The sequence below is a fragment of the Cylas formicarius genome, unplaced genomic scaffold, assembly GCF_029955315.1.
Source record: "Cylas formicarius isolate icCylForm1 unplaced genomic scaffold, icCylForm1.1 PGA_scaffold_58__1_contigs__length_289150, whole genome shotgun sequence".
Lineage (NCBI taxonomy): Eukaryota > Metazoa > Arthropoda > Insecta > Coleoptera > Brentidae > Cylas > Cylas formicarius.
The window spans coordinates 51,086-78,912 of NW_026844339.1; the positions used below are offsets into that span (position 1 = coordinate 51,086).

The 27,827-nt window shown below is 32.7% G+C and overlaps 1 protein-coding gene across 1 annotated transcript in view; it reads left to right on the top strand.

The window, feature by feature from the left end:
* LOC132701657 (uncharacterized abhydrolase domain-containing protein DDB_G0269086-like) overlaps window positions 1–27,827 on the top strand; it is a 105,677-nt gene that overhangs the window by 50,600 nt on the left and 27,250 nt on the right. The window contains exons 2-4 of the mRNA XM_060669752.1: window positions 1,646–1,858; window positions 22,500–22,721; window positions 23,306–23,421. Coding sequence (XP_060525735.1) covers window positions 1,649–1,858; window positions 22,500–22,721; window positions 23,306–23,421 — 548 coding nt within the window. The 5' untranslated portion in view covers window positions 1,646–1,648. The remainder of the gene's footprint in view (window positions 1–1,645; window positions 1,859–22,499; window positions 22,722–23,305; window positions 23,422–27,827) is intronic.

Here is a 27,827-nt window from a genome sequence, read left to right on the forward strand (position 1 = left end):
ATTCAAATTTTTGTAATAATGAAAAATATTGTTTTGGAAATCTCCAAAAATGTGGTATACCAGAGTTTTCCTTAAGTTGTATTATTTTTTGCAGTCTTTTGAGTCAGTTCAGTTTAAATTCCAAAATTTTAAATATATAAATCTGAATTTATCTATTATCGAGTCTACAGCTGCTAGTTTTGGTTATTTGACATTTGACATTTATTTACTTCATACTTTCATACTTCAATTTTTTACTAACCCACTATAAAACACACTATATTTTGTCTAATTTATTACAAATGTAATCTCTGTAGCTTACAAAATAGAAATGTTACATTATAATCATCAAACTTAACCACTAAAATTAGGGCCAACTTCAGAGTTAATTAATTTATTTTTTTCACGTCCTTTACTCACTTATGAAATGGAATACGGGATATAATATCAATCTAATAAGTTTGCCAGATTACAAGTGGAGTTTTATAATACCCGACCACATACTGCAAGAATGATACAAAATTCTTTAAATGAGGTGAATATCAAGTTTTCTTTAAACCTGTTTTTTAATTCTGAACATTTAAAAAAATATATCCAAATTATGTTGATCTACATATCTTAAAAAATCGCCAAAAATCTCTTTCGAGCAATTTCGTCAAATCAAACGTCAAAAACAATTGCAATAAATAGAAAGAGGCATAATGTTTTTCTCGGATCAAAATCAAAAACAAAAAACATTTTGCGTTCGAGTTTAAGTTGACGAAAAGACGAAAGATTAGTAGAGGGTGGAGAGTTGATTTTGGAAGAGATTTATGGGGGGATTACGGGTAATTGAAATTTAGCAGTTTCTCTAAAATAATTTCCGCCTGATGCCTTTGATGAAATATTTACACGGGTTTGATTAATTTAAGGGAGCAAAATTGGTAAATTCATAAGGTTATTAGTAAAGGTGGATAGAGAAAGTTTTCAAATATATTTTAAAGTTATTTTCTATTTACGTGGCGTAGTGCGATGCCATTTTGACGTTGCAGTATATGCAAGAAATATTATCAACACTGAAAAAATTCCCACTCCTACCGTGTGACGTTAATACATGGTGTTTTTGAATAGGCGTCCGATATTTCACTTCGTAATTGGGCGAGTTTCTTTCCTAGAATTCTAAAATTAAAGAATTAAGAGTTAAAGTTAAGAATTAAAGAATGTAGATATTAAAATTTTTTTTAAACACCCTGCATATTCCATCTAAAGTGGTATACCTGAGCCCTTCCTGGAACTGTCTGGAAAAGTTCGGTTTACAGTTAAACCAAATTATTATTTATTTCCAGTCGACATACTTAGAATGAGATGATATGCAAGTGACATTTGAAGTAATCAAGATGTTGTCACATTTATTTTAAAGCGGCAACACTGCACATTTGATAATATTTTAGCGTGATAGAGCACTTCCTCTTACATTACTCTGTATAATTTCAAGTACATCGGTTTATCCGTTTTAATAGGCCGTAAAATTTGGGTCACCCGATAGATCGGAAACGATGTCCTTCTTTGTTCAAGCTTCATCTAATTTTTTTCTTAAAAATAATCGAACAATTATCCTGTGCAATATCGAACATGTATTACAAAACACCATGTATATTCAATGTACTGAATTTTGTGAATTTTGCAGAAGATGATTTATATAAGTCCAATCCGAGGTATCGATTATTTATACTATCCCGAAACGACAAGGTACTACCGACCGCTCACCCTGTATTACAACTATTACTGGCCACTCAGAAGCTTGAACTACTATTCGGACGTGTGGCCTTATTATCCGTATTACAGATACCTTTATTACAAATATACATTGCCGTCCGACCGCTACTATCACTTGAAAGGAGTAAGTATACCGCAAGCAGGGAAATAGCATTAATGCGTCATGTTATCATATAACTCTCCATTCATTGATAAGTAGATTTTCTAAACATACCTACCAAACTTTTAGTATTAATTACATTAATTTCCTTTTACTGGTCTGTCGTCACCAAAGATGAAAACGACTTTATCAATTCAACCTTGACCAGTGATGGAAGACATATTGAACAAGTTCGTACTTCTTCTTATAGTGTCGTGCAGATGGCTGCTTGGGCTTCCTCCGTTTAAAACCCCAAATACGTTTGCAACTTGTTAAAGACACATGTATTCCTTTCCAAAGACGAATTTTGCGAAACCACATTGTATTACTAATACATTTTATAAAAGAAGGAAAGGATTACATTACCTAAATTGTATTAATTAATGATTAACAACTACTAAATCTGTTAGTAACTGTTTTATAATGCACTTTTTACATTTGCATTCAAGGTTCTAGTCTTGTATCTGTGAAATATTTGCAGCTCGAAGTTCATTCTATTTTTGAAAAAGAATATCAATGCTGCATATATAAAGCGTATACGGTTAAAATACCTTCGGCCTTGAACACTCCTCTACAACTCTCTCCAAATTGCATTTTTTTGATGGTACGAAGAGTCCTTTTTTGTAATTGACCACTACCTCGCCAAAAAATAATTCCATACCTCATGCGTGACTGAAAGTTTGCAAAATAGATCCTTTTTAAACTTTCCATATTCATATAGCTTGCAACAACTTTAATCCCATAGCAAACTAAATTTAATTTATTTACCAAATAATCAATATGTTTGGAACAATCAAGAAATTCGTTAATTTGTAAACCTTAAGAATTTAGTGCTCTTCACAATATTCACATTTTGTTTACCTCTCCTTATGCCATCTGGTATTTCACCTATACATAATCTAGTTCTAAAACTAAATTTGTTTTTTCTTTGTTTAAACCCAGTCATAAACACTTGCAAAAATTATTTTAGCACTAACTTCGGTAACATTGTTTCCACCTACAAGTAGGTTGGTATCATTCGCATAGCATATGATGCTCTCTTCTGGTTTTGTTACAAAATACAAATCATTCACAAAAATGATAAATAAAATTGGGCCGAAAGGAAACAACTACCAGTTTGGTTTAATTTTACTTGTTGTTTCTATCCCAATAATGATGATTCAAACAATTTTAGCACATTACCTCTTAGACCGTAAAAATTCAATTTTTTGAACAATAAAAATCGTATGCTCTAGAAAGCACGTGCTTAAAGCCATTCTTCCTCCCTTCAAGTGTTTCAAAATTGTTTTTATAAATTGAAATATAGCTGTATTTGTTGATTTATTTTGCTACAACTCATGCTGATCATTGTTGAACAATTTACATCTATTAAAAACAGTCATCTCAAATATTTTAGAAAATTTAGCCAAAATTCTGATCGGTCTGTAATTGGTAATTATTTCTGGGTCTCCCTTTTTTATAGAGCGGTTTTATTAAAGCTGTTTTAAGTTGGTCTGGGAAACGCCATTTTAAAAGGATTCATTAATTAATATGCACAACACTTTACTAACTTATGGAATAGACATTTGTATTAAACTAGTTGCAATCTCGTCTATTCCACTGCTATATTTATTTTATTAGTTTTCGTTTACGTTTTTTAATCTGTTAGTTATCTCTATATGATTTTACGCGACTAGCGTCTCTCATTGTTTTCTTAGGAATGCATCGATTAAACAGCGTACAAAACAAATTCATAAAATAGTTACACTCTTGTTGTAACTACATCCTCCCACTCTTGTTCTTTTAGGCATTTTATAAAGATTTGCTTATTTTCTTCTGAAAAAATTCTTTTAAAATATATGTTGTTTAAAATTCTCTAACGGCAATGTAATTTTCTGGGCAGTATGATCAGAAATAAAAGCGTCAAATACTAAAGCGTTTTTGTATTCACAATTCACAAAAATGTTGTCAATACAGCTTTCAGTATGTACCTTGACCCTGTATTTTCAAAAACCATAGACGAAAGTTTGAACGAAGAAGTTGGTGAAATTAAGTTTAATTTATGTTCATTTTTTTTTGTTTTCCTTATAAATACGAGGTTAGCGCCAAAATTTCCCGGAGTGACATAGATGCAGCTCCAGTATCACGATAAAACTTTGTCTTCTTTTTAATATATATTTTAGTAGGCTGCGAAAAAAAAAATAAAGTCTTGCGTCAAATAGTTTTTTATTGACAGCAACAAGATGTGTCCGAAAAAATGTTGCAAATAACGCAAATTGAGTATAGAGCAATCACAAAGTTTTTGACAAAAGAAGGGTTAGCATCTAAAATTATTAAAGAAAGGCTGAATGGTGTGTACGGCCAAAGTTCTTCTTCGTATTCTGTAGTGAAAGAATGGGCAAAACGTTTTCGAATGGGGCAGGACTCCCTTGAAGATGATTCAAGAACTGGTCGACCAGTTTAGGTCATAACAGAAGATATTGTTGCGATTGTGGAAGAGGTGGTATTGAGTGGTTGACGTTTAAAGGTCAAGGAAATCTCAGAAATTACTAAGCTTTCTGAGACAAGTGTTCGTTGAATCCTGCATGATCATTTAGGTATGCATAAGGTTAGTGCAAGATGAGTTCCTAAAAACCTTTCGGCTATTCAAAAACAACGCCGTGTCGAGTGTGCGCGGTCTTTTTTGGAACTCTGTGGGTCGGAACCGAAGCCTTTGATAGAAACTATTGTGACGGGAGATGAAACTATGGTTCTCTATTATGACCCTCTATTGAAACAAGAATCAATGGAGTGGCGTCGGAAGGATGAAGCACCTCCAAGAAAATTCAGAGTCTGCCAGTCAACAAAAAAGGTGATGGCCACGATCTTTTGGGATTGTGAAGAAATTCTTTTGATAGATTTTGAAGAAACTAATACCACTGTCAATGGTAAATATTACGCAACATTATTACATAAATTGCGAGACTTAATACGTGTAAAACGTCGAGGACAACTGACCAGAGGCGTGCGTCTTTTACACGATAATGCACCTGTCCGTACTGCTGGTGTTGCACAAGCTGCCATTTTAGAGTGTGGGTTACAACAGGTAGATCATCCTCCCTATAGTCCAGATATGGCAACCAGCGACTATTATTTCTTTTGATATTTAAAAAAGGACTTACGTGGATGGCGACTTAACGACGAAGTTGAGTTAAAAGAGGCTGTTTTTTCTCATTTTGCAGACAAACCAAAAGAATATTTTTCTAAAGGGATTTAGTTGTTAATAAAAAGATGTAATAAGTGTATTGAAGATAAGAGGGATTATATTGAAAAATAATAAAAAAGTGTTACTCTACTTTGTTTCTTTCATATTCAGGCCGGGAAACTTTGGCGCTGCCCTCGTATCTAAGAATAGAGGGAAACGTCTATACTTCCTGATGGAGGTCTATAAACTCTTAACCGATCTTACTTGAATGTACCATCTACTGCTGCGCACTCAAAAACTTTTTTGATTGACAACTTACGTAGGTCATTTCTCGGTTTACATCTCACAGACTTATGCACATAAATAGTGCTTCCACCATGCTTTCCATATTCTCGACAATTTTTTTTTATCACTAACGCTTTTAATTATTCCAGAGTTTTCCAGTGTTCTGTTACGCATAACGACCTACACGAATTATTTTCTAACATTATTTTCTAACTCTTGGACATTTTGATGAATCATTTAGTATTCATCTGCAGAGTGTGAACTTTATCACACTCGTTTAACCGGAAACCTGTATTCAATATTAGGGTTGATTGTATAAAGAATCATAATAATTAATATTGTTTCTAAATGCTTTTAATCTTCTTTCATATGCGGAGCAACTTTTGTCTCTGGCAGAGTGATTCAAATCATTCATGCAGTTTGAACATTTCCAAACATTTTCAGTGCAATCCGCCGTTTTGTGTTCTTTTTAACATTTGTGGCAGTGAGTTACAAGACCAAAGTTCCAGCATTTGAGACATTCTGCCAAATTATAGTGTTCTTGTACGTAAACCATCACCATGTCGAAAAGTATTTTCCCGTTTTTCAGAAACCATTTTGAGAATCCATTTGAAGAATACAGCTTTCCTTCAGATTGCGACATTGTGCTATTACTTTTTAAACATTTTTGATCATCGCTAGGGAACATTCCTACTATTCCATTTGGTAAGTGATTAACTGTATCTAAGTTGTAAAATATTTGCTGAATGAAATTTTCGGAGAAATCCAGTTTCGAAGGTCTGATTTCATATTCATTCGGTTCCCCTTGTCTCTTTTTATAATTGTGCTTCATTTCTGGACTTACTTCTGATATCAATCTCTTATTAGAAAATTGTTCTGTACTCACCTGGTTTTATGTGTGTGGGTGTGTGTGGTCTATTTTTCCATGGATCACACTGTGTTTTGGATTAAAAATATTTCGAATTCATTAATAGCACCGGATGATTTAGTTGCATTTTGTATTTGTGGAGACACGTTATCAATCATATTTTCATTTAGCTAGTTTTTGTTCATGTTTATCTAGTGTTTTTTCCGTTCGATATTTATTTATGTGCGTTTTCACCTCTTCGTTTTTTTTGTCTAGGTCTAGAGTCTAGAGATTCACTTTTATTTATGTTTTGGGTGGGTAATGATCCAATAAAAAAATGCCTTGTTTTTGGTTTCCCTTTGAAATTACTTCTTCTGCCATCACTTCTACTGCTCATGACGATGTTTGTGTTTCACCGCGCCAAAAAGTGAAAATTACTTTAAACTATATCACTAGAAAAATTTGAACATATCAAAGCTATTAGAAATACGCTGCACGCTGTACATTTACCGAGTATATTAATTATGGTATACGTATGTAATTCATGAAGTTCCATAAACTTCACTGCACATGGGACCTCTTTATTTCCTTATTCTTTCTTTTTCAAACCTCTGTGCTTTTATTGAGTTATGCAGGCATATATCCGCTGTTTGATTTCAGTGGTTTTAAGCCTTATATCTTTATCGTCAACACCCAACGGCTGAAGGTATATTATTAGATGGTGATGTTACTATCAAAAGACTTTTTCCAGATAACGAAACATACGAAAACGTTAGCCAAGGCAGTTTTGACCTTTTAAAAGTGAACTGGTTAGATCAGATAACTGCTTTTGCATTTTCTGAATAGGCTTATGTGCAGTATCCGTAGCTTCAAAATATGACTTATTGAACTTAGGAAGCGATAGTCTTCACCTTTGAGTAAGGTTTGGCTTTGGTTTGGATATAGAGAAAAGCTTGTTGGAGTTTCCAGAGTCATGGATACCTTTAAACAAGCTTACTAGTTTTTAAATATCTCGTTCGCTTATTAGGTAGAAAGTTTCTGACAACATATTGTCCGGCGCGGAGCCTTATTGACTCTGGAAACCTTTACAGCATAAAGAACTTAGTTCTCCATTATACTTGGCCCCGATGATGATTTGTTATCTAGGAACTGTGGACTGTGGTGTGTCAACTGTATACATTTTTCATGTATCCAGTAAAAAAGTATTCTAGTGTACTGATCTTGGTCTTGATCTCCTGTTAAGATTTATATACTGATGTCTTTGGGTGGTTCTTCCTTAGTGAGCTGAGGGCTGGACAAGTGTAATTAATAAACTCGAAGCATTTGAAATGTGGGTATATCGCAAAATCCTTCAGATCCCATGGAAAAACGAAAAAGTTCAGAGAGGCAATGGAGATTATTGTTGCTGACATTCATTAGTGAATATGCAGAAAAAAAAAGTGCCTGTCGTTGCTTACCATCTGATATTATAATTTGATTAACGTTGAAGGAATTCTTTCCTTGACTACATTGTCTAAGTAATTGGCGGATTTTGATCCCATCGTGTATTTGTGCATCACGTATCGTTAAAAAACAAAATTGGAAGAAAGAAAATAAAAAAAAATACATATAATGCTAATTGCTAATGCTAATCACTAAATTTCGTGTATAACAAACTCCGTTGGTTAACAAAATTTTTGAACAACGGCCGAAAGATTTTCTTCAGCGTAAAATCTTCATGAAGATGTTTCTTCTTGATTTACTTAAAATATATTAGTTATTTATTGGCAAATTATATACATTTGGCGCGTATAATAGCTATACTGATTTATACTTATCTATTCAGATACAACAAAGCCTTGCTGTGTGTGCCATATTTGGTTTAAGTCTCGTGTGGTTTGACCTTTCCTGTAAAACAATTCATTTAGGCGCATAATATACATTAAAAAATGGTGACTGCAGGAAATCACCTATATTTATGGGGGGACCCATCAGGAAGTACTTCATCATCGACACTTTATTTTCAGGTGTGCTCAAAAATATTTATGCTTCCACTTGAAAATTCGTAGCTTATTTGATTAAAGGTCCGAGCCGGTGGCGTTATAAAGTTTATTAGAAGTTCTAAAATTAGGTTACACCATACTTAATACCTCAGTTATCTTACTTTCGACATGTACGATAGTGGAGCCAGAAAAAATGTTTGTCACAGAGTGAAAACAAAAACACATTTTGGGGTGGCTTTCCCCAGTTTAGCTGCCAAACGGATTACATCCTCCTGACCTTGCTACTAATCTTCGAATTTTAAGCACCATATATTATTATTATATTCCTGTAGATAAGCACGGAAATATTGTCGTTTGGTTATTACTGTATGTAAAATGTTATAATGATTGAGCAATCATTTTTGGGCATTTTATTATTGGGAGTAGTTTTATATCTTTTATTTCTCCTTAGTGGCTCTTCAATGGTCTAATTGAATATTTGGGAGAACGTTAGACTTGTCTCAAATTGCAAAAAATTTTAAATGAATTTTTAATGCAGCAGAAAATAGTTTTATATCTTTCCGGCGGTTTGAAGGTGGTTGAGCAATACATCATTTTGACGCTCTGCTAAGTGGCTCTGCAATGATCTGGTTCAATCTGGGACAACGTCAGATTTTTTCGAGATTGCGAAATAATAATTAAATTAATTTATTTTTTGAGGTGATGCGAGGGGAAAAGAGGTTATTTTCTGTATAGCAACATTGGATATGGTTTTTGGGAGTTCCCTGATAATATTTCCGTGCTTCCATGCATTTCTACAGGAATACGTTTTTTAATTACAGTAAGTAACGAACTGGTCCACTGTAATATTTTCAAATCCAAATCCAAATCTTGCTTCAGCCACCTCACCGATCTAGCTTGCGGAAAATGTCATTGTACCATGTCAGTTTCGATTCGCACGGATTCGAGCTACTTCTGACATTTTTGGGATCTTACCGCGCAGGTTTTAGTGGAGCGCCGTAAGGTTTATACCTCGGAATCCAGGGCCAGTCAATAAATCTTTTTATAAACTTTGGCAATGTGTTTTTAATAGCATATAGAAAATGTTAAAAAAAATATTTTGTGCGATCTTAATTTTTTAATAATTATTATAAATAATTATTAATTTTTTGGAGTTTTCCTTAAGTTATATTAGTGTAAAATTAGATTTTAAAAAGAAGAACTATTACAAACTTCATCTTGGGTCTCAAGGGACTGCAGGTATAACGATAAAGGGTGGGGAAGGGAATAGAGGGGGCAAGAGCAGCTGTTGGGTGTTGTTAACGCGGGCCCTAACAGAATAGTACACGTGGCAATTTGCTAGGCTTGATACGTAGTTGTTGTTTATTTGTTTATTATTTATGGTTTTGAAAACAACTGTGAATATTCAATGGTATATTTTATAATAGATCGATCTTAAAAGTTAGAATGTAATGGTAAAATTTAATATATATATTGGAATCCGCATGAAATATCCTAGAAGATAGTGCTTACACAAACAGTTGATTTATTTTTATATATTTTATTTATGCAGAAATAATAATTTAATTAATCGGAAAAATAGTGAAAATTCGGAAAATTCCGATTTTTTCACATTTTTAAGTTTAAAAAAAAAGAAATTTCCAATCCTCATATCTGAAATTTTAATTAATTGTGATATAAAGGTTAGTTATTGATATTAGTAATATTTGTTGTTACAGGCTCGTATCAAAATGGGTAAACCATCGAATAGTGATAATATAAATAATGATTGCCTCTTTTTAAATAATGATTTCCTCTTTTGTGACAAAATTGGATGTAGCTCTGAATTAAGCTCTGAGCTAAGAGATATTATAAAAGTGACTAGAGGAATACCAACACTGAAAGCTGCTTCTGTTGAAAGAGAAATGGACTTTCTCAGTACTTAAATACTTGCGAATTTGTCTACGTGCATTCAGTATGCAGACAAAAATATATTAATAAAGGATGTATTAATGCTTATTTAAAAAAAAAAGAACACCACATCAACATGCTCTCCACCTAAAAGAAAACTGCGAATGGCTACTTCTATTGATTTTTTTTGGAAAAATAAGTGCTTTTTATTTGAAAAAGAAGCAGATGAAATTAAGGAAAGAAGAAAGTCCAAATCCGTAAGACAGCAAATCAGCTACGTAACTACTTCTGAGTTCAAGCAAACTATTTTAAATTTGATAAGCGAAGAGAAAAGCGAATATTGTCGCAATATCCATAAAATAATTGTAGGTGTGTTAGATCTAGTAGCTCAGGACGCTAAGTATCACGCGGATTGTTATATGCGTTTCAAAACTACCGTAAAACAGACCCAGAGGGATAAAAAAATTCATCCAGTCACAATACAAGTAGATGCAGCAATGGAGCAGATTTTCAAATATATTGAAGAAAAAAAAATAATTCTGACAGTTTTCACTGGCAGAATTAAAAAGTATTGTAACAATTGATCATATTCCTGATGATAAAACGATAAAAATGAGGTTAATGAACCATTATGGGGATAATATTGTATTCTCCAGTAAATTTGGATCTAATACAATCATATGTTTTAAAAAACAACAATATGAAATATTGTCCGATAACTGGTACAGCTAGAGGTTAAAAGATGAGGAAGAAGAAGAATATCGTATTTTGAAGGCTGCTGGGTGAAATTTTACGACGACACATTCGGACGCAGGTTTATGATAATAAAATGTATCCGGCTAGTGATAAAATGTTTAACCATGTTCATGAGACAATACCAAAATCTCTATCATTTTTTTTATCAGAAATAATTTCAAATGACAAAAGAGGTAAACCAGAGTTTATAAATCATTATCAAACGAAATGGGCCTCAATAGGTCATGCGATAATATCTGCAGTAAGGCCTGGTTTATTTATATCACCACTGCATGTGGCTTTAGCTGTTACTCTTCATAGAAAATTTGGCTCTAAAAAAATAATAGAAATATGTGACGCTTTAGGCTTTTGCAGATCATACAAATAAGCAATAATTTATGAAGCGTCTGCAACATTCACAAGTCCTGTGAAAATGAAAGCAGGTATTTTTGTACAATTTGTGCACGATAACGCAGATTTTAACGTCAACACACTAGACGGCAAAGATACTTTTCATAATTTGGGTTCGATTGAAATTGTAACTCCGAGCGATCGAATAGAAACCAGGGAACCAATTAAACGTTTAGATAAGATTCCAACAGAGACAACTATTTCTGATCAAGCTCATATACTCCTTCAAATATATCCAGCTTCTGCTGGTGAAGGATTGAAAAAACTTCAAATCAAAATTTCGGAGCAAGAGCCCAATTTAACCCCCACAGTTTTTTCAAAATTGAACGTTCTCTGGATGTATCTAAAATTCAACACCAATAATGACTTCCGGGATGGAACGGATTCATGAATTTGTTAACAAGTACACATGATTTTGATACTTCGTCAATAATATTCTTACCATTCATTTATGCAGCTCCAAGTGATTATAACACTTTGTATACGGCGATGAAAACATCAGTAGACAATGCAAAATCATTAAATAAGAAGACATGTATCGTAACATTTGATCAACCTCTGTATATACTGTTGTCCGATTGGGCTCTTTTCATACGCTAATGTCCTATATGGGATCTATTGGTTATATGATGACTGGAAGTGGAATTAAAGAAGCCCTCTCTACGGTTTATGCCGAAAATTCAATCGATCATATGATGTCTGGACGTGTATATGCTAGAGCGGTACGTGTACATGTACTTCTGTAGCTAACTTTATCTAGATTAATTTTCGATGATCTATTAAAAAATAATTCGGAATTCCAAACTATAATTGCTGATGAGACGAATGCTAATATTTTTGAAATGTTTAATTACACGGAAATAACGGACAATATTGGATTTCAAAGTTTAAATGAAATTTTTGAAAAAAAATTACATGATATAGAGAGTAAAAATCAAACGTCCAGATTATGGATCAGCTTATTTCGAATGGTATCAGTGCTAAAAGATTTTATTGCAGCTGAGCGTATGGGTGATTGGAATCTGCATTTACAAACTATTGAGAGGATGATCCATACTTCCATGCATCAGGACATTTTCCGTATGCAAAGTCCGCGCAACTGTATTTGCAAGACATGCAGGAATTATCTATCCAAATGGACCCAGAAGAGTTTTAAAAATTCACAAAGGGTTATTTCACTGCTAGACGTTTCGATGTATTTTTTTCTGGAATTCCCACGGATCAAACCATAGAACAAACATTAATGAAATCTATGAGTGTTGAAGGCGGACCTTTTAAACGTAGTGTAACGAAAAGTATTTTTCTATAAATGGATAAAAGGTGTTATTTTTACAAAAGATATAATAGAAGGTATAGAGGAAGTTTGTAATATATCTTTTAAAAAAAGTTATCAACACACTGATTCAACCGATGCACGAATCAAAAGGGACGACGTGAAAAAATTGGAAGAATATTTTATTCAACATCCTCCATTCCCTGATGTTGGTGTCATTATGCCTATTGCAACTGGAATAACTGGGCAAGAAAACGTGAATTGCTACGCAGCTTTCGAGCAAGGTCTAAAAATAATGAAGAAAATGAATGGAATAAATTTCAAAGAAGTTAAGTTATCAAGAAAAGACAAGATTATTCCTTTGTTGGCATCCACTAGCAAAATCAAAGTGGATGATGATATTATTCCAATTGATCCGCTATTATTATTTCAGCGTATATGCGTATTAAAAAAATCTGATGAAGAACTAAAAAACTACTTGACTTATGAATTAGCTCCTTATCCTCTTGCTCTCTTTGAAGATGGTGAAATACGAAAAACAACAAAATCTACATTTTATGACATATTCCCAGAAGTGTCAGTGGATGTCAACGATGTACGAAAATTTTCCTACGTCATTGATGGAGGGATGTTATTACATCGTTGCAAGTGGCAATTAGATGAAAATTTCGGTACAATTTGTCAACATTATGTCAGATATCTACATAACAATTATTGAAACAACATTTATGTCGTATTTGATGGTTACAAGAAGAGCTGCACAAAATCAATGGAACGAACGCGTCGCTGTAAAAAAACGCATGTAATGACATAATATTTGATAAAACCATGCCACTAAAAATAGCGTAGGAAAAAATTTTATCGAATGCCAAAAATAAGAGTAGACTTATAGATATGCTACGAGAAACACTCACAGAAAATAAAATATTTTCTTGCCAAGCAGAAACTGATGCCGACAGACTAGTAATTGAAACTGCTGTTAATCTGCAATCTGAAAACATTGCTGTAGTGTCCGAGGATGTAGATGTTTTAGTTTTATTGACTGCGCTCTCACCACCAGACCGAGAAATTTATTTTCGAAAACCATCCAAAGGCAAAATACTGCAAAGAGCGTACTCTTCTAAGAGTTTAGAGAAAATATTACCAAAGTGAAAGAGCATATTCGGTTCTTACATGCATTCACCGGATGTGACACAACGTCAGCTTTTTTCAACGTGGCAAAAACGTGTTTGCAAAAAATTTCGAAAAACGAACGGACTTGCATAATGCTGCGACAGTTTTTAAAAATGAATGCAAAGACATCGATGAAGTTTTTAAAGCTGGTGTTACATGCACTCTTGCTTTATATAATGCCCTCCAAAAAAATAAAAGATCTTAATGCATTGAGATATAACTCTTTTTTGAAAGCAACTGCCAAAAATACCTGCGTTAAACAGCCGTCTTTACCACCTACTGCAGATGCCGCTATTGAACACTTCAAAAGAGTATATTTACAAGTTCAAACATGGTTCGGAAAAGAAATATTACCAGAAGAATGGGGTTGGAGAAATGAACGCGGAATATTGATACCGCAAACAATGACGCAGCGACCAGCTCCAGAATCTTTACTAAAAATTATTTTTTGCTCATGCAAAACAGGATGTGGAGCATCTTGTGGGTGTAGGAAAAGTGAATAAAACTGCACTGCAGCTTGCTTAGAATGCAATGGTGATAGCTGTACTAATCCTTTACCTACAATCTACATCAACGAAATCGACGACGACGACGACAATAATGAACAATAATCGATATAGTTAAGGTTAAATTTTCTTTTGTAAATCGTTTTTTTTTGCGAAAATCTAATAAATTAACATTGAATTTACTCTGCAAACATAATTTATTACATATAAAATTAAGATCTTTACTGTAAACATTTTTTCCTCCTTGCGCCTTTCATTTTTCAGTAAATTGTTTATAAAAATTGTTGTAATCGAGATCGGCCAATTTTTTTTTTAACATTTTTATTTGAGGTTTTAATAATGCAGTCAAACATTTGTTATACAGATTATTTGGCTGGCCCTGGGTTCCGAGATTTGACCATTTTTATGCCTTACGGCGCTCCACTATTTGAGTGCATTCGCATGCTTCGCGGCTTGAATTTTGACGTTTCGGCTTGAATTCTGTTTGAATTCTGACGGGCATGTCTGTGAATGTATTCGCGTTGTTTTGCAAAAATGTACACAAAAACTAACGGTCATGGTATAGTATGCAAGCTCATGACTCGATTGGGTATACCACACTTGTTCCACAATATATTATTCTATTCCAAAGATGATACGACCTCAAAAGCTATTTAAGAAATTACAAAAATGTACAAATTTTGCATTTGAGAAAATGATCGTTGATTATTGCTGTGTTTAAGAAAGGCAGTTCTTCGTCGGTAACTGTCTATTGTTCTTATTCATTATGTGATTTTAAGTTAAGCATTTAATAATAGTAATTTATTTGTATACTTTTTTATAAAACTTCTAGATTCCTCCTGCGTCGGTTTTTGTTGAGTCGAACTAGCTAACGTTTCGCCAATCATCCTGTTGGCTTCTTCAGAGCTTGACTGAAGAAACCAACAGGATAATTGGCGAAACGTTAGCTAGTTCGACTCAACAAAAACCGACACAGGAGAAATCCAGAAGTTTTATAAAAAGTATGACAGCCTGTGGAAGTTTCTTTGAAAAATGTATGTTTATGTTTAGTATATATATTGAAAAAGCGAAAGGGAAGTATATCGTGTTTTATTCAAAAAATCAGAAGTTTGGTTAATTTGGAGGTAAATATGTTTAAAAAATTATCTGCACCACTGCTGTCTCCAGGGAGAAATCTAGAAGAATATTTTCTTACTATATTTGTAGCATTATGTTCAAGAAAATGTTGCTAAAACTGCAGCTCTTTATCTTTAAATATGACGGAGACGTACCCAAACGTACCCAAAAGGGCTACTTATGCTTTTCTGTCTGGTTTGCATTATCATTATAACTGTTGCGAAACTTAATCCCATTTGCGGCGTTAATCAACCGCTAGTTAAATATAATAATATTGGTTTTACACTGACAATTTCTTTATGATTTAATTGCTGAGGTTCGTTCACTGTTGAAATAAACCAAAAAGTAAGGTTATGTGACTTCATATAACTTTTGCACAGGTTTCAATTAAATCCTTTAACGTGAAGGTTACCTTTAAACTTTAGATGGGCCTTAACAATCCAACGGTTGCCTAAGAGTTTTGTATTGTAAATGATGTTCAAGTATAATTTAAATTTGAAAATGTTAAAATCTTACTGTTAAAATGTTAAATGACTTAAAGATCAGCGTCATTTAAGTGTAACCTGTGTAAACGACTCTATATGTGTTATTATTATAAACCGATAAATTCTAACTAACAAAAACAAAATTTAAAGAAAAACAAATTTTGTTAACATTGGTGCAGAAATTCGTCCTTAAAAGTGTAATATATTATTTTACAAAATTTTTATAAGTAAAAAGGAAATTGTGGATTCCATTCATTTCATTCATCTTCTGCACCTCTGCACGAAAATTTGTGTTTTTTTCTATCTAGGCTTTCCAACGACTCAGTATCAAAACTTTTTTAGGCACCCTCAAATGCTATTTAGGGTCATTTTTAAACCATTTTTTTTAACCTGACCTGCCATCTTCTTTCAATGTCATAAATATATATATATATATATATATATATATATATATATATATATATATATATATATATATATATATATATATATATATATATATATATATATATATATATATATATATATATATATATATAATTAGCAACAATGATAGGGCAAGAGCAACCTTTTTTCTAATTCTTATAAGCGAGAGGGGAAATCGTACTAACCTCAGCGAAAATTGAATTTCTGGTGATGATAGATGAGTTGATTTCACGAACGCTGCACGAATGCACTACTTATTCTACTTTACGTATGTAAAATAACAGTCAAAGAAAATATTACTACACAAGAATGATATTTAAAAACTAAAAAAATGTAGTTGCGCATAATTACTTACCGCGTCAGGCAATGATGCTCACCGACTTTGCCATGATGCGCAATATATCTTTATTTTAAGAAATATTTTTTGTTTAACATTAACGTTATAATTTTCAGGAGTTGTCAACCCTTGCACAAGGTGTTCGAAATACCACCTTAACTCAGAAACACCGAACTATAGAAAACATTAAATAACATAGTAAATGCATAGTTTCATCTAGATTTTGTAAATTTTTTATTTTTCAAGTTGTTCCATTTGTTGTTCCATATTATAGATGTATTTAATGTATAATGTACTATACCTGAATCTAAACGTTTTCGACATATCTTGATTTTTATGTCCTAAATAATTAACAATTTTTCCTATAAAAGAGATTTAATTATTCAAGAAGTACGAGGGCCCATTTTCTAATATTGAGTGGATATTTTGGATGTAAATTAATACAGGATGAGCAAAAATGAAGTACAAAAATTAAATTACAAAAATCTAAAATGTCCTTTTTTCAATTGGAAACCCCCTATTTTCATGTTATTCGATTTGGTATTAAAAATTAGCTGACTTTGTATACGGTTGTCTATTCAGCAATAATTGACAATTTAACGTTTTTGTTGTTGTAATGCTACAATAAGGCTTTCAAGTTTTGTTATGAGTTGGCCATGATAATTGACGCTGTCAAAAATAAAATTACGAACGAAATTGAATTTCTAAATCAAAGTTATAAAGTTAGAACTTATAAGGGGTGTTTTTTTTCGATGTATAGAAGTTTAAGTTGCAATAAAACAACGATGGATTATTCGATTGAAGTGAATTTTATTTATCCGAAAGGTAATCTTGTGGCATTACATTTTAAATATGATTTCTGGCATATGACCGCCACGGCTGGCGCGGATGTAGTCCAATCTGGACGTCCAATTTTGGATGACTTTTTCCAACAATCATTCACAAGATCTTGGAGGCCAATTCACAGGTCCAAAACGTGAAATTAGGCGGTCAAGAAGTACGGACGAATGATTCCACCAGCCCATAAAGCGCACCAAACAGTCAGTTTTTCTGGATATAACGGTGTTTCGACATACACTTGAGGATTAGCTTCGCTTTTGACGTAACCATTCAACCAGAAGTGCGCTTCATCGTTAAACAAAATTCGTTTGTGAAAATCGGGAACAACGGCAATCTCGTTTTGGGCCCATTCGACGAGCCTTACTTGATGAATTCATGATGAATTGCCAAACTAAACTGAGAATAAATCACTTGACAGCTAATAAATCGGTCGCCATCTTGAACAGTAATGCCAACTTAAAGTTCTATACATCGAAAACAAGACCCATTATATACAGCTTGCATCGCTTAGATGGGTTCATGTGGAACATCTACACTCAGTTTTTGAATTTGAATGTAAAGGTAATAACTACACATGTTATGTAACCATTTATAATCCTGCTGGAGGACCTTTCAAATATTTTCCCTCTGCTTATGCTTTAAAACACCATGCTCCCTCAAATCATCTTTAATTCGCCAAATACAAAATATCCACTCAATATATTTAAATGCCCCCTTCCCCGAGAAATCCATCCAAAATTAAATAATTAAGATTCCCTTATAGGAAACATTTTAAGTCCTACAAATGTCATTTTTAATATAAAATTCAAAAGTCGTCAAAAACGGGTTGACTTACATATATGCAGTCTCTGCACGGTTCTATCTAAAATAAGAAATCTGATATTTCTAGATAAAACTAAGCAACACTTTTCTGTTTAACTTTTTTTTTCTGTCGTCCGTAGATTCTGAGTTAAGGGGGTAGAACACACAAGCGGTATCATAATTCTCGATTTTTGCCAATTTCACTACACATGCAACATATCTCGTTAGATTTGGAATGTATCACCTGTGGTCATGGTATGAAGCTTAAATAGTCATCGTCTACTTCGTCATCGTCGCTATGCTTCGGACAAATCCTCAAATCCTACTCTAATTAGTTATCAGATGGCTCTTTATTTTTTGTTCGCTTTTAAGATTTTTTCTGTTTTTTGTTTCTTCATCTTGTTTCTGCAGTTTTATTTTTGAGTGCTTTTTCTATTTTAGGTTATTGCTAATTTTTCCTCGACAGGTATGCTTGTACGTATTGTCGAACATTGTTTTTTTCGATTATTCATTTGAACTTTTTTGGTCAGCTTTTGATTCCGTTAGTTATTGCTTGTGTTTAAACTTTTCGACGAAATAAGGATCGTTAAGATTGAACGCTGTTTCCAAAACAAGAACAGACCTAATCCCTTAGGTTGGTTGCACTGTTAAATGACAAAACATTCAAAAATAACATCGAAATACTATGTATAAGTTGGTTAGTTATTTATCAATCTAAAGTCAGTATGCTTCGTACAGCACTTCATGAATTTATTGTCAGTGTAGGGCTAGTAGGAATGTGTTCGAATTTTTCTGCGACCGAGTTCCGTCATTTTGGTATAAAATATTCCCGTATTCTAGCCCCGCATTTACGCATAAGGTGGTATAATTTATTGTGTGGATTTACTTTGTACTCAACTGCATCGTCGGGTTGTATACGTTTGCCGTGAAAGCTCGCTTAAAATAGAGATATACGTCAGGCCTGGGGGAAGGTTGTAATGAAAAGCCGTAGATGTGAGTCATATTTTAAACCGAACTTTGCAAACTAAACCGGAAAATATGCATTAACCGTCAGGGAGGGTAAAAACTTCGGCATCTATCCGGGACGCTGTAGTGCTTTGGCAGATAAACTACCTGTGAGCACTGTAAAAAGATGAAGTGCGGGCCGAGACTGCGGAAAGAAAAGAATTATATTAGCATTTAAGATTTATAATGAATTGAATGAAATGCCAAAGTTTAAGAAAACAATTTAAAAATATTACTTATGCCTACTCGGTATCTGTCTACAATTATACAGGGTGTTAATGAAGTACTTGTGTTAATTTTAAATGATTATTATTTGACTAATATTTAGATAGAATGTCCATATGAAGATGGGTCCGCAGCGGATTGATTCTTCATATACAGGGCTTCCAAAAATCTACTTTATTATTTACCATATTTATAGTCTCGTTTGGACAAGATTTTTAAAGTAATAACTAATGCCTAGCGTTAGGCGCGTCATTAAAGCAGGGCTATAGTCGCTTAGGTAGATTTTCACAATCTATTCAAAAGGTAGTTCTACTTACTTATTATCTAATTAAATAATTATTTTCTCCCCATGCCACTGGTGATGTAAATTTGCGACCGCAGGTAGCACTTCCTGGTATCGCAGCCATTAGGCCAAAACTACTTACGAAATCATTACACTATACAAATTTGCCCGTAGTATTTAAGTACCCTAATAGATCCCCACGATATTATTCCCAACTTTTTCGCGAAGTTAACTTATTTATAGGCAACAATCACCTGGCTGGATATTGCAACACACCGTTGTATCATTTCTGTTCAAAGCGCGGTTTAAAAATAGGTTTGGAAGTAAAAGTGTTTAGGCGATCAGCGAGGCTGTGACGTTTTGCCAAAGCATTTTGTTTTCGATCAGATAGGCGGAGATTCCGTTTTTGAACACGGATGATTTTGGGTGCGTGATTTAAATCGTAACAGTTGAAAGTTTCAGATGACGGTGAGTTTTGGTTTTCAAAAAAATTTGGTTAGTTTTGTAAATAATGGGAAAGTGGGTTTTCATTGTTAGGAAAGAGAATTAGCCATGCTTTGGAAGTTAGAAATAATGTTTCACGTACTGGTGGTGTCAGTGGGGTTTTGATGTGAGTAAATTTGAATAAGGTGGTTTTTGTACATACCGCAATATCAAAAATATTTTTTCCATAAACCTCAATAAATCACAAGGATATATTTTGCGTACTGCATGTAAATTATATGATATGCAAAAGTATTTTAAGTATGTGATCCTCGATGGAACAAAATCTCAACAAATCATTTAAATCCTTTAAATGTTAACAATAATTAACATTTTTCAAAGTATGACAAATTTACACTACCTTATTTTATTTATTACTTACAATGAGTAAAAAATCATTATTTGACTGTAAAACTGTAAAAAAGATCACCACATCTTAAAAGTATTCTGTGGGCGTAGTATTGTACATGTATTGTCATGTAAAATCATTATTTGACTGTAAAACTGTAAAAAAGATCACTACATCTTTAAAGTATTCTGTAGGCGTAGGATTGTACATGTATTGATTGTCAAGGTCCCGACAGTATCAGGTAGGCGGATGGGTAGTTGACCTACGCGTACCTTAGTGTTTAAGGTCACCAAAGAGAAGTACAGCAAAAGAAATCAAATAATACACTATTTTTAATTAGAGAAACAGAATTACTTATCTTGGACAAAATAATGCCTAAAAAGGAAAAGGTAGATTTTATTTCTACGACTACGACATTTAACAGCAATTAAATGATTTCGAATGAAAAACAGGATTATCTATTGACGAAATTTGGGTAAATAAAGGATATGCCGTTGGTAAAGCGTGTCATGTTTCAAAAAACTGCCTAGTTCCGAATTATTTCTGTTGACTGCAACGAGTATAATTCGTCTGACTACTGGGAACATGATGACCAAAACTTACAAAAGATGAAAAATAGTAGATTTTCTTAACTAATATTATTTATTACAAATTTTATTACTCTCTCGCGTTAAAAAATATAGTATAGTATTGATTCGGCTTGGACTTTTCGTGGTTGCAAGACTATTCAATTTTCATGTGAGAATTCACAATTTTATTTAATTATAATAATACTAATATTAATTAATTATGAATATAAAAACCATGGGTACTATTTACAAATCTTTGTAGATTTGTAAATATATAATTATTTTTACAAAATGAACTAAAAATTATCAACATGTGTGAGTTCGCTTCATTAATTTAAATAGCTACAGCGAAAATTTTTACAGGAAAGGGGAAAGGATCTTAAAAGAGAAAAAAGTGGATCATATTTTTTGGTTACATTAATAAAGAAATACAATTAAATCTATCATTGGCCTTCTAATGCTCGATCCCCTAGTTTTGCATCCTGTTTATATTTGCCGTGATTTCACGAGCTGTAAATGTAGTGTTTATTTAAGAATGATCAAAAAATGTTATCATCATTTTACCATAAAAGGAAGTAAAACAGGATTTGTATCTCTATATATATATATATATATATATATATATATATATATATATATATATATATATATATATATATATATATATGTATATATATATATATATATATATATATATATATATATATATATATATATATATATATATATATATATATATATATATATATATATATACATAAATGGTTTATATATTTAGTTTTTTTGTATATATTCTACTTCACATTATACAAAATAGAAAATTCGGAATAAGTAACTTCCTTACGTATAATTGGATGATAGTTTGTAAATATTAAATCAAAAAGTAAAAAACTCTTCTTAAACAAAATTTCGTGACTCAGTAATAATTCCTGGTTTAAGTAGCATTTCCCCCACCCCACAGGATTCAAAGTAAGCTTTTAAGGTAACACAAAAATAATAACACAAAGATAGTCCTTTGTTCGAAAATAATTCCTGGAAAACATTTTAAAATTTCTACAAATGCATTTTCCAGCACGAAAACATTTTAAAGTCTAATATCGAATATCTACTTGACCTTTCGTATTCGTAAAATGCATAGGGAGCTACTGATTAATATTTTAGAAGCAGTCCTTTCATTGAAGCAGTGGCGTTACGTTTCCATTTTCCGAAATAAGTTTTTTGTTATGTATTCTCCCATGAATAACAAACAATTAATAAGAACAATCGTGATGAAAATACAAATCTAAGAGTCTGTCGTATACAATAATTGCTTTCACGGCACAGAACGTCAATAAGAAATATTGAAAACATTTTATTTTCTACTGGAAGAAGAAACTCGGAACTAGGAAAAATATGCACTTTTGAGTAGTTTCCGTTACCTTGGAAACCATTTTTATTTGCAGAGAATAATTTACATGCCATGTCCGACGAGCGGATTGACTTATAGAGTTTTTCCAACTGCGCCATACGTTCGCAACAAAATTTATAAACCTCTAGGTTTGTATTGCGACTATTATGAACCCATAAGATCTCTATACTGGAATAGTTCTTACTGGCCTCTATATAGGTCGGTAAGTTCTTTTGAGGAAGAGTTACCAAGCCACAAAGGTCAGCGTCTTCAACGGGTGAGTGTGCCAAAAATTTCAAATAAATCGCAATATCGCAACAAACACTGCAATAATGTTATCAGGAGTATAACATTTTTTTGAGAAACTCTTCGCTATCTAACACAATGACTTCAACCTTTATATGTGTAGTAAGTTTAACGACACTATTGGGTTTTTATAAATGGATAGAGCCTTTCTGGGTCATTTATTGTTCTGAACAAAATTCGGTGGCTATTTCTCCACGTGGAGAGGTAAATTTTTAATTAAACGATCGCCTAGAACCTCAAACCAAATATTTACTTCAAACCTGTCTACGAAGGCTCCCTATCTCATTAAATTTAAATTGTTCCTAGCAACTTTAATAAAGATGCTATATATAGTCTTTTAAAGTTTGGTAGATATGATTACAATGTTAAAGAACCGCAAGTTCATGATAATCATCTAACAAATCACTGCCATCATTTCGTTTTTGATCGCCTTGGTCTTAAGTCGTATAATAACATTTTCTAAACCTGTTCCCCCCCTTAATTGAAATAATTCGCTCACATAAAAGAATAAAATATGATCTTAGTAAATTGACGTTGTTGTTTCCTGATTTTCAGATATTCGATGACGAAACAAGGCTTATTCGGGCTCAAACCGCGTCGTTATTACGTAGAATTCACGATCCAGTTCCGCGAGTGACGAGATTGAGTTGGCCTCTGTCAACGGTTAGCAGGTAAAGTCAGTGAGCATTTTGGGTGTGGGTCTGGGATGGCTTCTCCAAACCCGACAAAATTTATACGATTAATTAAATCCCTCCTCAATGACATTTTGCGTAGGGGAAATCGAATTCATGAATTTAAACTGACGGCGTATATTCGGATTTTCCAAGGCTTTACGTAGACTAGATCATATGCTTCTTATACCGACATTCTATAGAATGGGTTTTTCTGATTCACTTGTAAATTTCTATGAATGACATGTCTCTAATCGCAGTGAATATGTTAACGACTCCCAATCTTTTCTTTTTAACATTTTTTTAATATATCAGTTCATATCAACTATTTGTTGTATCCGGATGTTGTTAAGTTGGTTGTGGAAAATTGGTTATCAATGCAAACGAATTTGGGGCGAATTAACTTTCAGTGCAAAAATAATAAACCTCAAATGTCATTCAATGAAAGAATAGAACCGATTCATTATAACTGTAGTCTAGGCAGAGAGAATATTGCACGGTCTGATACTTTTAAAGACTTAGGAGGAATAAAAAGTTTAATAATTTAGTAATTTTGCGGCACATTACAAATCTATCGTAATGGATTTGTGTTGTACTGAGCTCCACTGAAGAGTTTAACCAGATCATAGCTGCAAAAACGTTATACAATATTTATACAATTTCTGGTGTAGGTGTTAATTTCACAGAATTAAAAAAGCAGGGGGGATAATTTTCAACTGTTATTCTTGTATGAGCTACTTTACTATAGAAACTTGAATTTAAGATAGCGTGCTTAAATTCTCCAGTTGAGATCGTTTTGTACCTGCTCATACTGACGTTCTGGCGTTCTCTCCTTTGCATGCAATGTGTGATAAGTACAATAATTTAAGTAACCTTGATGTCTTTTAGGATAGCCTCAAATGCTTCAGGAAAAACTAATTTTCTTTTTTGTTTGCTTGTTAACTTTTTTAACTTACTTGGCTTTCGTAACTTTGTAGGATTTGTGTTTAATGTATCCTTACTTCTTTTTTTTCAGCTTTATTGACTTGTAATTAGGTTTTACCTGTTGGGCAGTTTTGTAAAGTAATAACTATATAAACAAATAAATTAAAATTCTTAAAACCGACAGCCAAATGTAAATAACATTAAGTAAAAAAATAGCAAATACATTAACAATAACATTTATAAAAATAAGGTATAGAGTAATAAATTATATTACAGAGACTTAATATTTCAGCAAAGTCAGCAATAAGAACCAATTAATTTCTATTATAGGAAAAGCAACGTGCTTGGTATTTTATTCAAAAAAAGGAAAAAAAAGCAGGAATTATTTTCTTATAACGATAAATAATAACAAGGATTGAAAAAGTACACCAAGATTAAGTGCAATGCAATAATTGTTCGTTAAAAATGAAACTTCTTATTCGGATAACATTTACATAATGGATTATTGGCTTTAAATTATTTTTGGAACTGTGAACCAAGTAATGCACAAAATAATTAAAATAAAAATCGAAGAGATTTTGAGTTACTATTTATAAATCTTTGTTTCTTACCTGCTTATATACTGTTTGAGGGGGTAAGAGCTAAAACTAAAGGAGGGACATGAACATTGTCTGGGTAGTAGAATTGATGACATGACACTTCATTCAAGAGATGGCCATATTTTTCTAGAAGGTGTAAAACAATAAAGGGAATATTAACAATTTTAACTGGTCAGAAAACGGTTGCCTCCCAAATCATTAGTGGCTTAGCTGTAAAAGACTTATGCATCTACCATCAAGATACAACGCAAAAACCTTTTGAACAATGGCCTGTTTTCTACTTAGTATTACTGAGAATCCCGATTTACTATTGGAAAATGCAAGCTGTCACTGTCCTCAACTACAAAATGTTCCATGGTCAAATAATACAAAGCTGGAAATTGAGAACTACATGACAGCAAACGATATATCTTTGAAATTATAAAAAAGTGAGCATTTAGTTTAAAATTTTAAAAGTTTCTTCTTCTGCCATTGAATTCTTGTTTGTTTGTCCTCATATTAGTCAAGTGACGACGAGAGTCTTTCATACTCGCATATGTTTGCTAACCTGAAGTTCTCCATACGTTCTAGTATTCGTTATTCGTGCATTCCCTGTTAATTTTATGACATCTTGGACATTTCTTATGCTCTCATTAGTTTTTCTATCTCCCAGCGTAATTCTGAATGTGTATCATAATACCTTCATTTCTCTTTTTCGTTCCCTGTATTATTCTTCGTGTATCGGTTCGGGTTTCACTGGCGCATGTGAATACTGCTGTTTTAGATATTTTTATTTCGCTTTCCTTGTTTTGCCATATTGTTGATCTCAGGCTTCCAAATATTTTTATCGGTTTGTCTAGCAAGCTTCTTACTTCCTTGCTTAAATTCTTAATCTTGATGGGACCTAAGAAATTGAAACCCATTACTTGCTCTATCATATTTAGATCCAGCTCCCGTGTACATTCAATAGGATCTCTAAATATCACAATAAATTTTGTTTTATTAGCTGAGATTTCCATATTATATATTTTTGATGTTAAAAGTTTGTATAATTATTTGTTAGCAAATGTAATGTTATTATTTTGCCTTCATTCCTATAGAACACATGTGGCACCAACTAAAATTAGAGTAGGCCAAGAAATTCTTGCTCGAGTAAGAACGGCAAAGATAGTTTTTTTCCACTCAATAGGCCACAACCATTTATTTTTGAAAACACTACTCCAATTATGGTTCAAATGATTTAAATTCTGGACTTAAGGGAGTTAATATGAAGAAACAAGAACAAGGAACTCGATTTTGAGAATTAATGCTGCTACTGCTTGTCTGGTCTTCAGTAAATAAAACGTCACTTGACCATTCAGTTAGGGATATCGGATAGCATTGAAACTATATGAAGGATTTTTTGAGAATGCTTATTGCTTGAGATAATTAATAACTCCACTTTAACGACTGTGAACTTTAGCTCTAATTATAATCATTAAGGATATACTGATCTAAAATTAAATTTATAATTGTACAACTTGCTATAGTTTTTAAAAATAAAAATAATTGTAAGGCTTCCAAAAAACGCCTCCCTTTGATATTAAAAAAACCGTTTCATTTGTATACTATTACATCCAGTAAAAATGTCTTCTCGTAAGCGAGTGATTGTGTATCTTCTTTTTTGACGTCGATAAATTGAACGTAAACTTTTAATTTTTTTCGCCCTAAACTTTATAACTTGGACGTCCGATAAAGTTTTAGTTCCTCCTACAGTTCCAGCTTTTGGTTTTACGAGCGTGCACGTGGCACCGATTTACGATGAATAACTGAGAATGAAATAACTTCCGTAATGAAGAATTGGGGACCGAAGTGTTGCATTCTCGCTTGAAATTGCCGGCAGTTAGTAATTTAAACTTTGTAATTTATCTATAGAAATTTGACATCGTTTTAATCCTGAAAATTAAATTTGTAAAGTTTATTATTAGGCCCTTTCCCGATAATATTCGAGAAATCTTTGTTTACAAATTTCAATAGATTCTCGGAATTTTCTTTGCTAGGAGAATTCATTACATGCTAGAACTTTAGTTCGGTCGAATAGGATTTGATGTCGTGTCTGGAGTTTTGTCTTTCAGGGATAGAACATGCTGATAGGTTTTTGAACAAGCGGTAAATCTAGTATTTATATTATATTTATTAAAACCTTTTGATATGTGATCAAAAATGTCTTGAGTGAAGGAAGCATCACAGTGATAAGTGGGGGCTTGCTTACGGACTTGGGAGGTTGTGGTGAAGTGTGTTTTGGAACGGAATGAATCTCTAATGTAAACATTAATTCAGAAAAAAGCAGATGTTAGCTGTTTTAATTCTGAGATCAGAGATAGTTTTACGGCTCTGTAAAGAAGAGAGTTGATAACGGATGATTTTTGGTGTGCTCAGGTTTTCTGTAAACTTAGCAACCCAATGTTAGCTGTGATTTTTATTAATAAGAATATCTAAGAATAGGAGATTCATATTCTTCAATTCATTCTAATTCTATAATTGGGTGTATAGAGCTTAAATAATCAACAAAATCTCGGAGAGACCAAATAAATATCATCAACAAAGTGTTTCTATAATTTTGGTTAGCGATGAAAGTGATGAACAAATTGAAAATTAAATTTAATGGTAAATCAGTGACTTTCAAACGTTTTCTTATGCAAATCTTAAAAGAATTTTACTTTTTAATTTTTTTTTTATATTCCTGGTAATTGCATAACCCATCAATTATATAAGCATCTGAAATTATTCCCGGTTTGCTTTGAGTTCCGCAAAATTACTGTTAGGAAAGTCTAACCGAATTTCCAAATGATTTTTAATTTCTTCTTTTTCTTTATTTTAAACAGCCGCTTGGTAACTACCGGTTCCGCTGATAAAGCTGAAAAA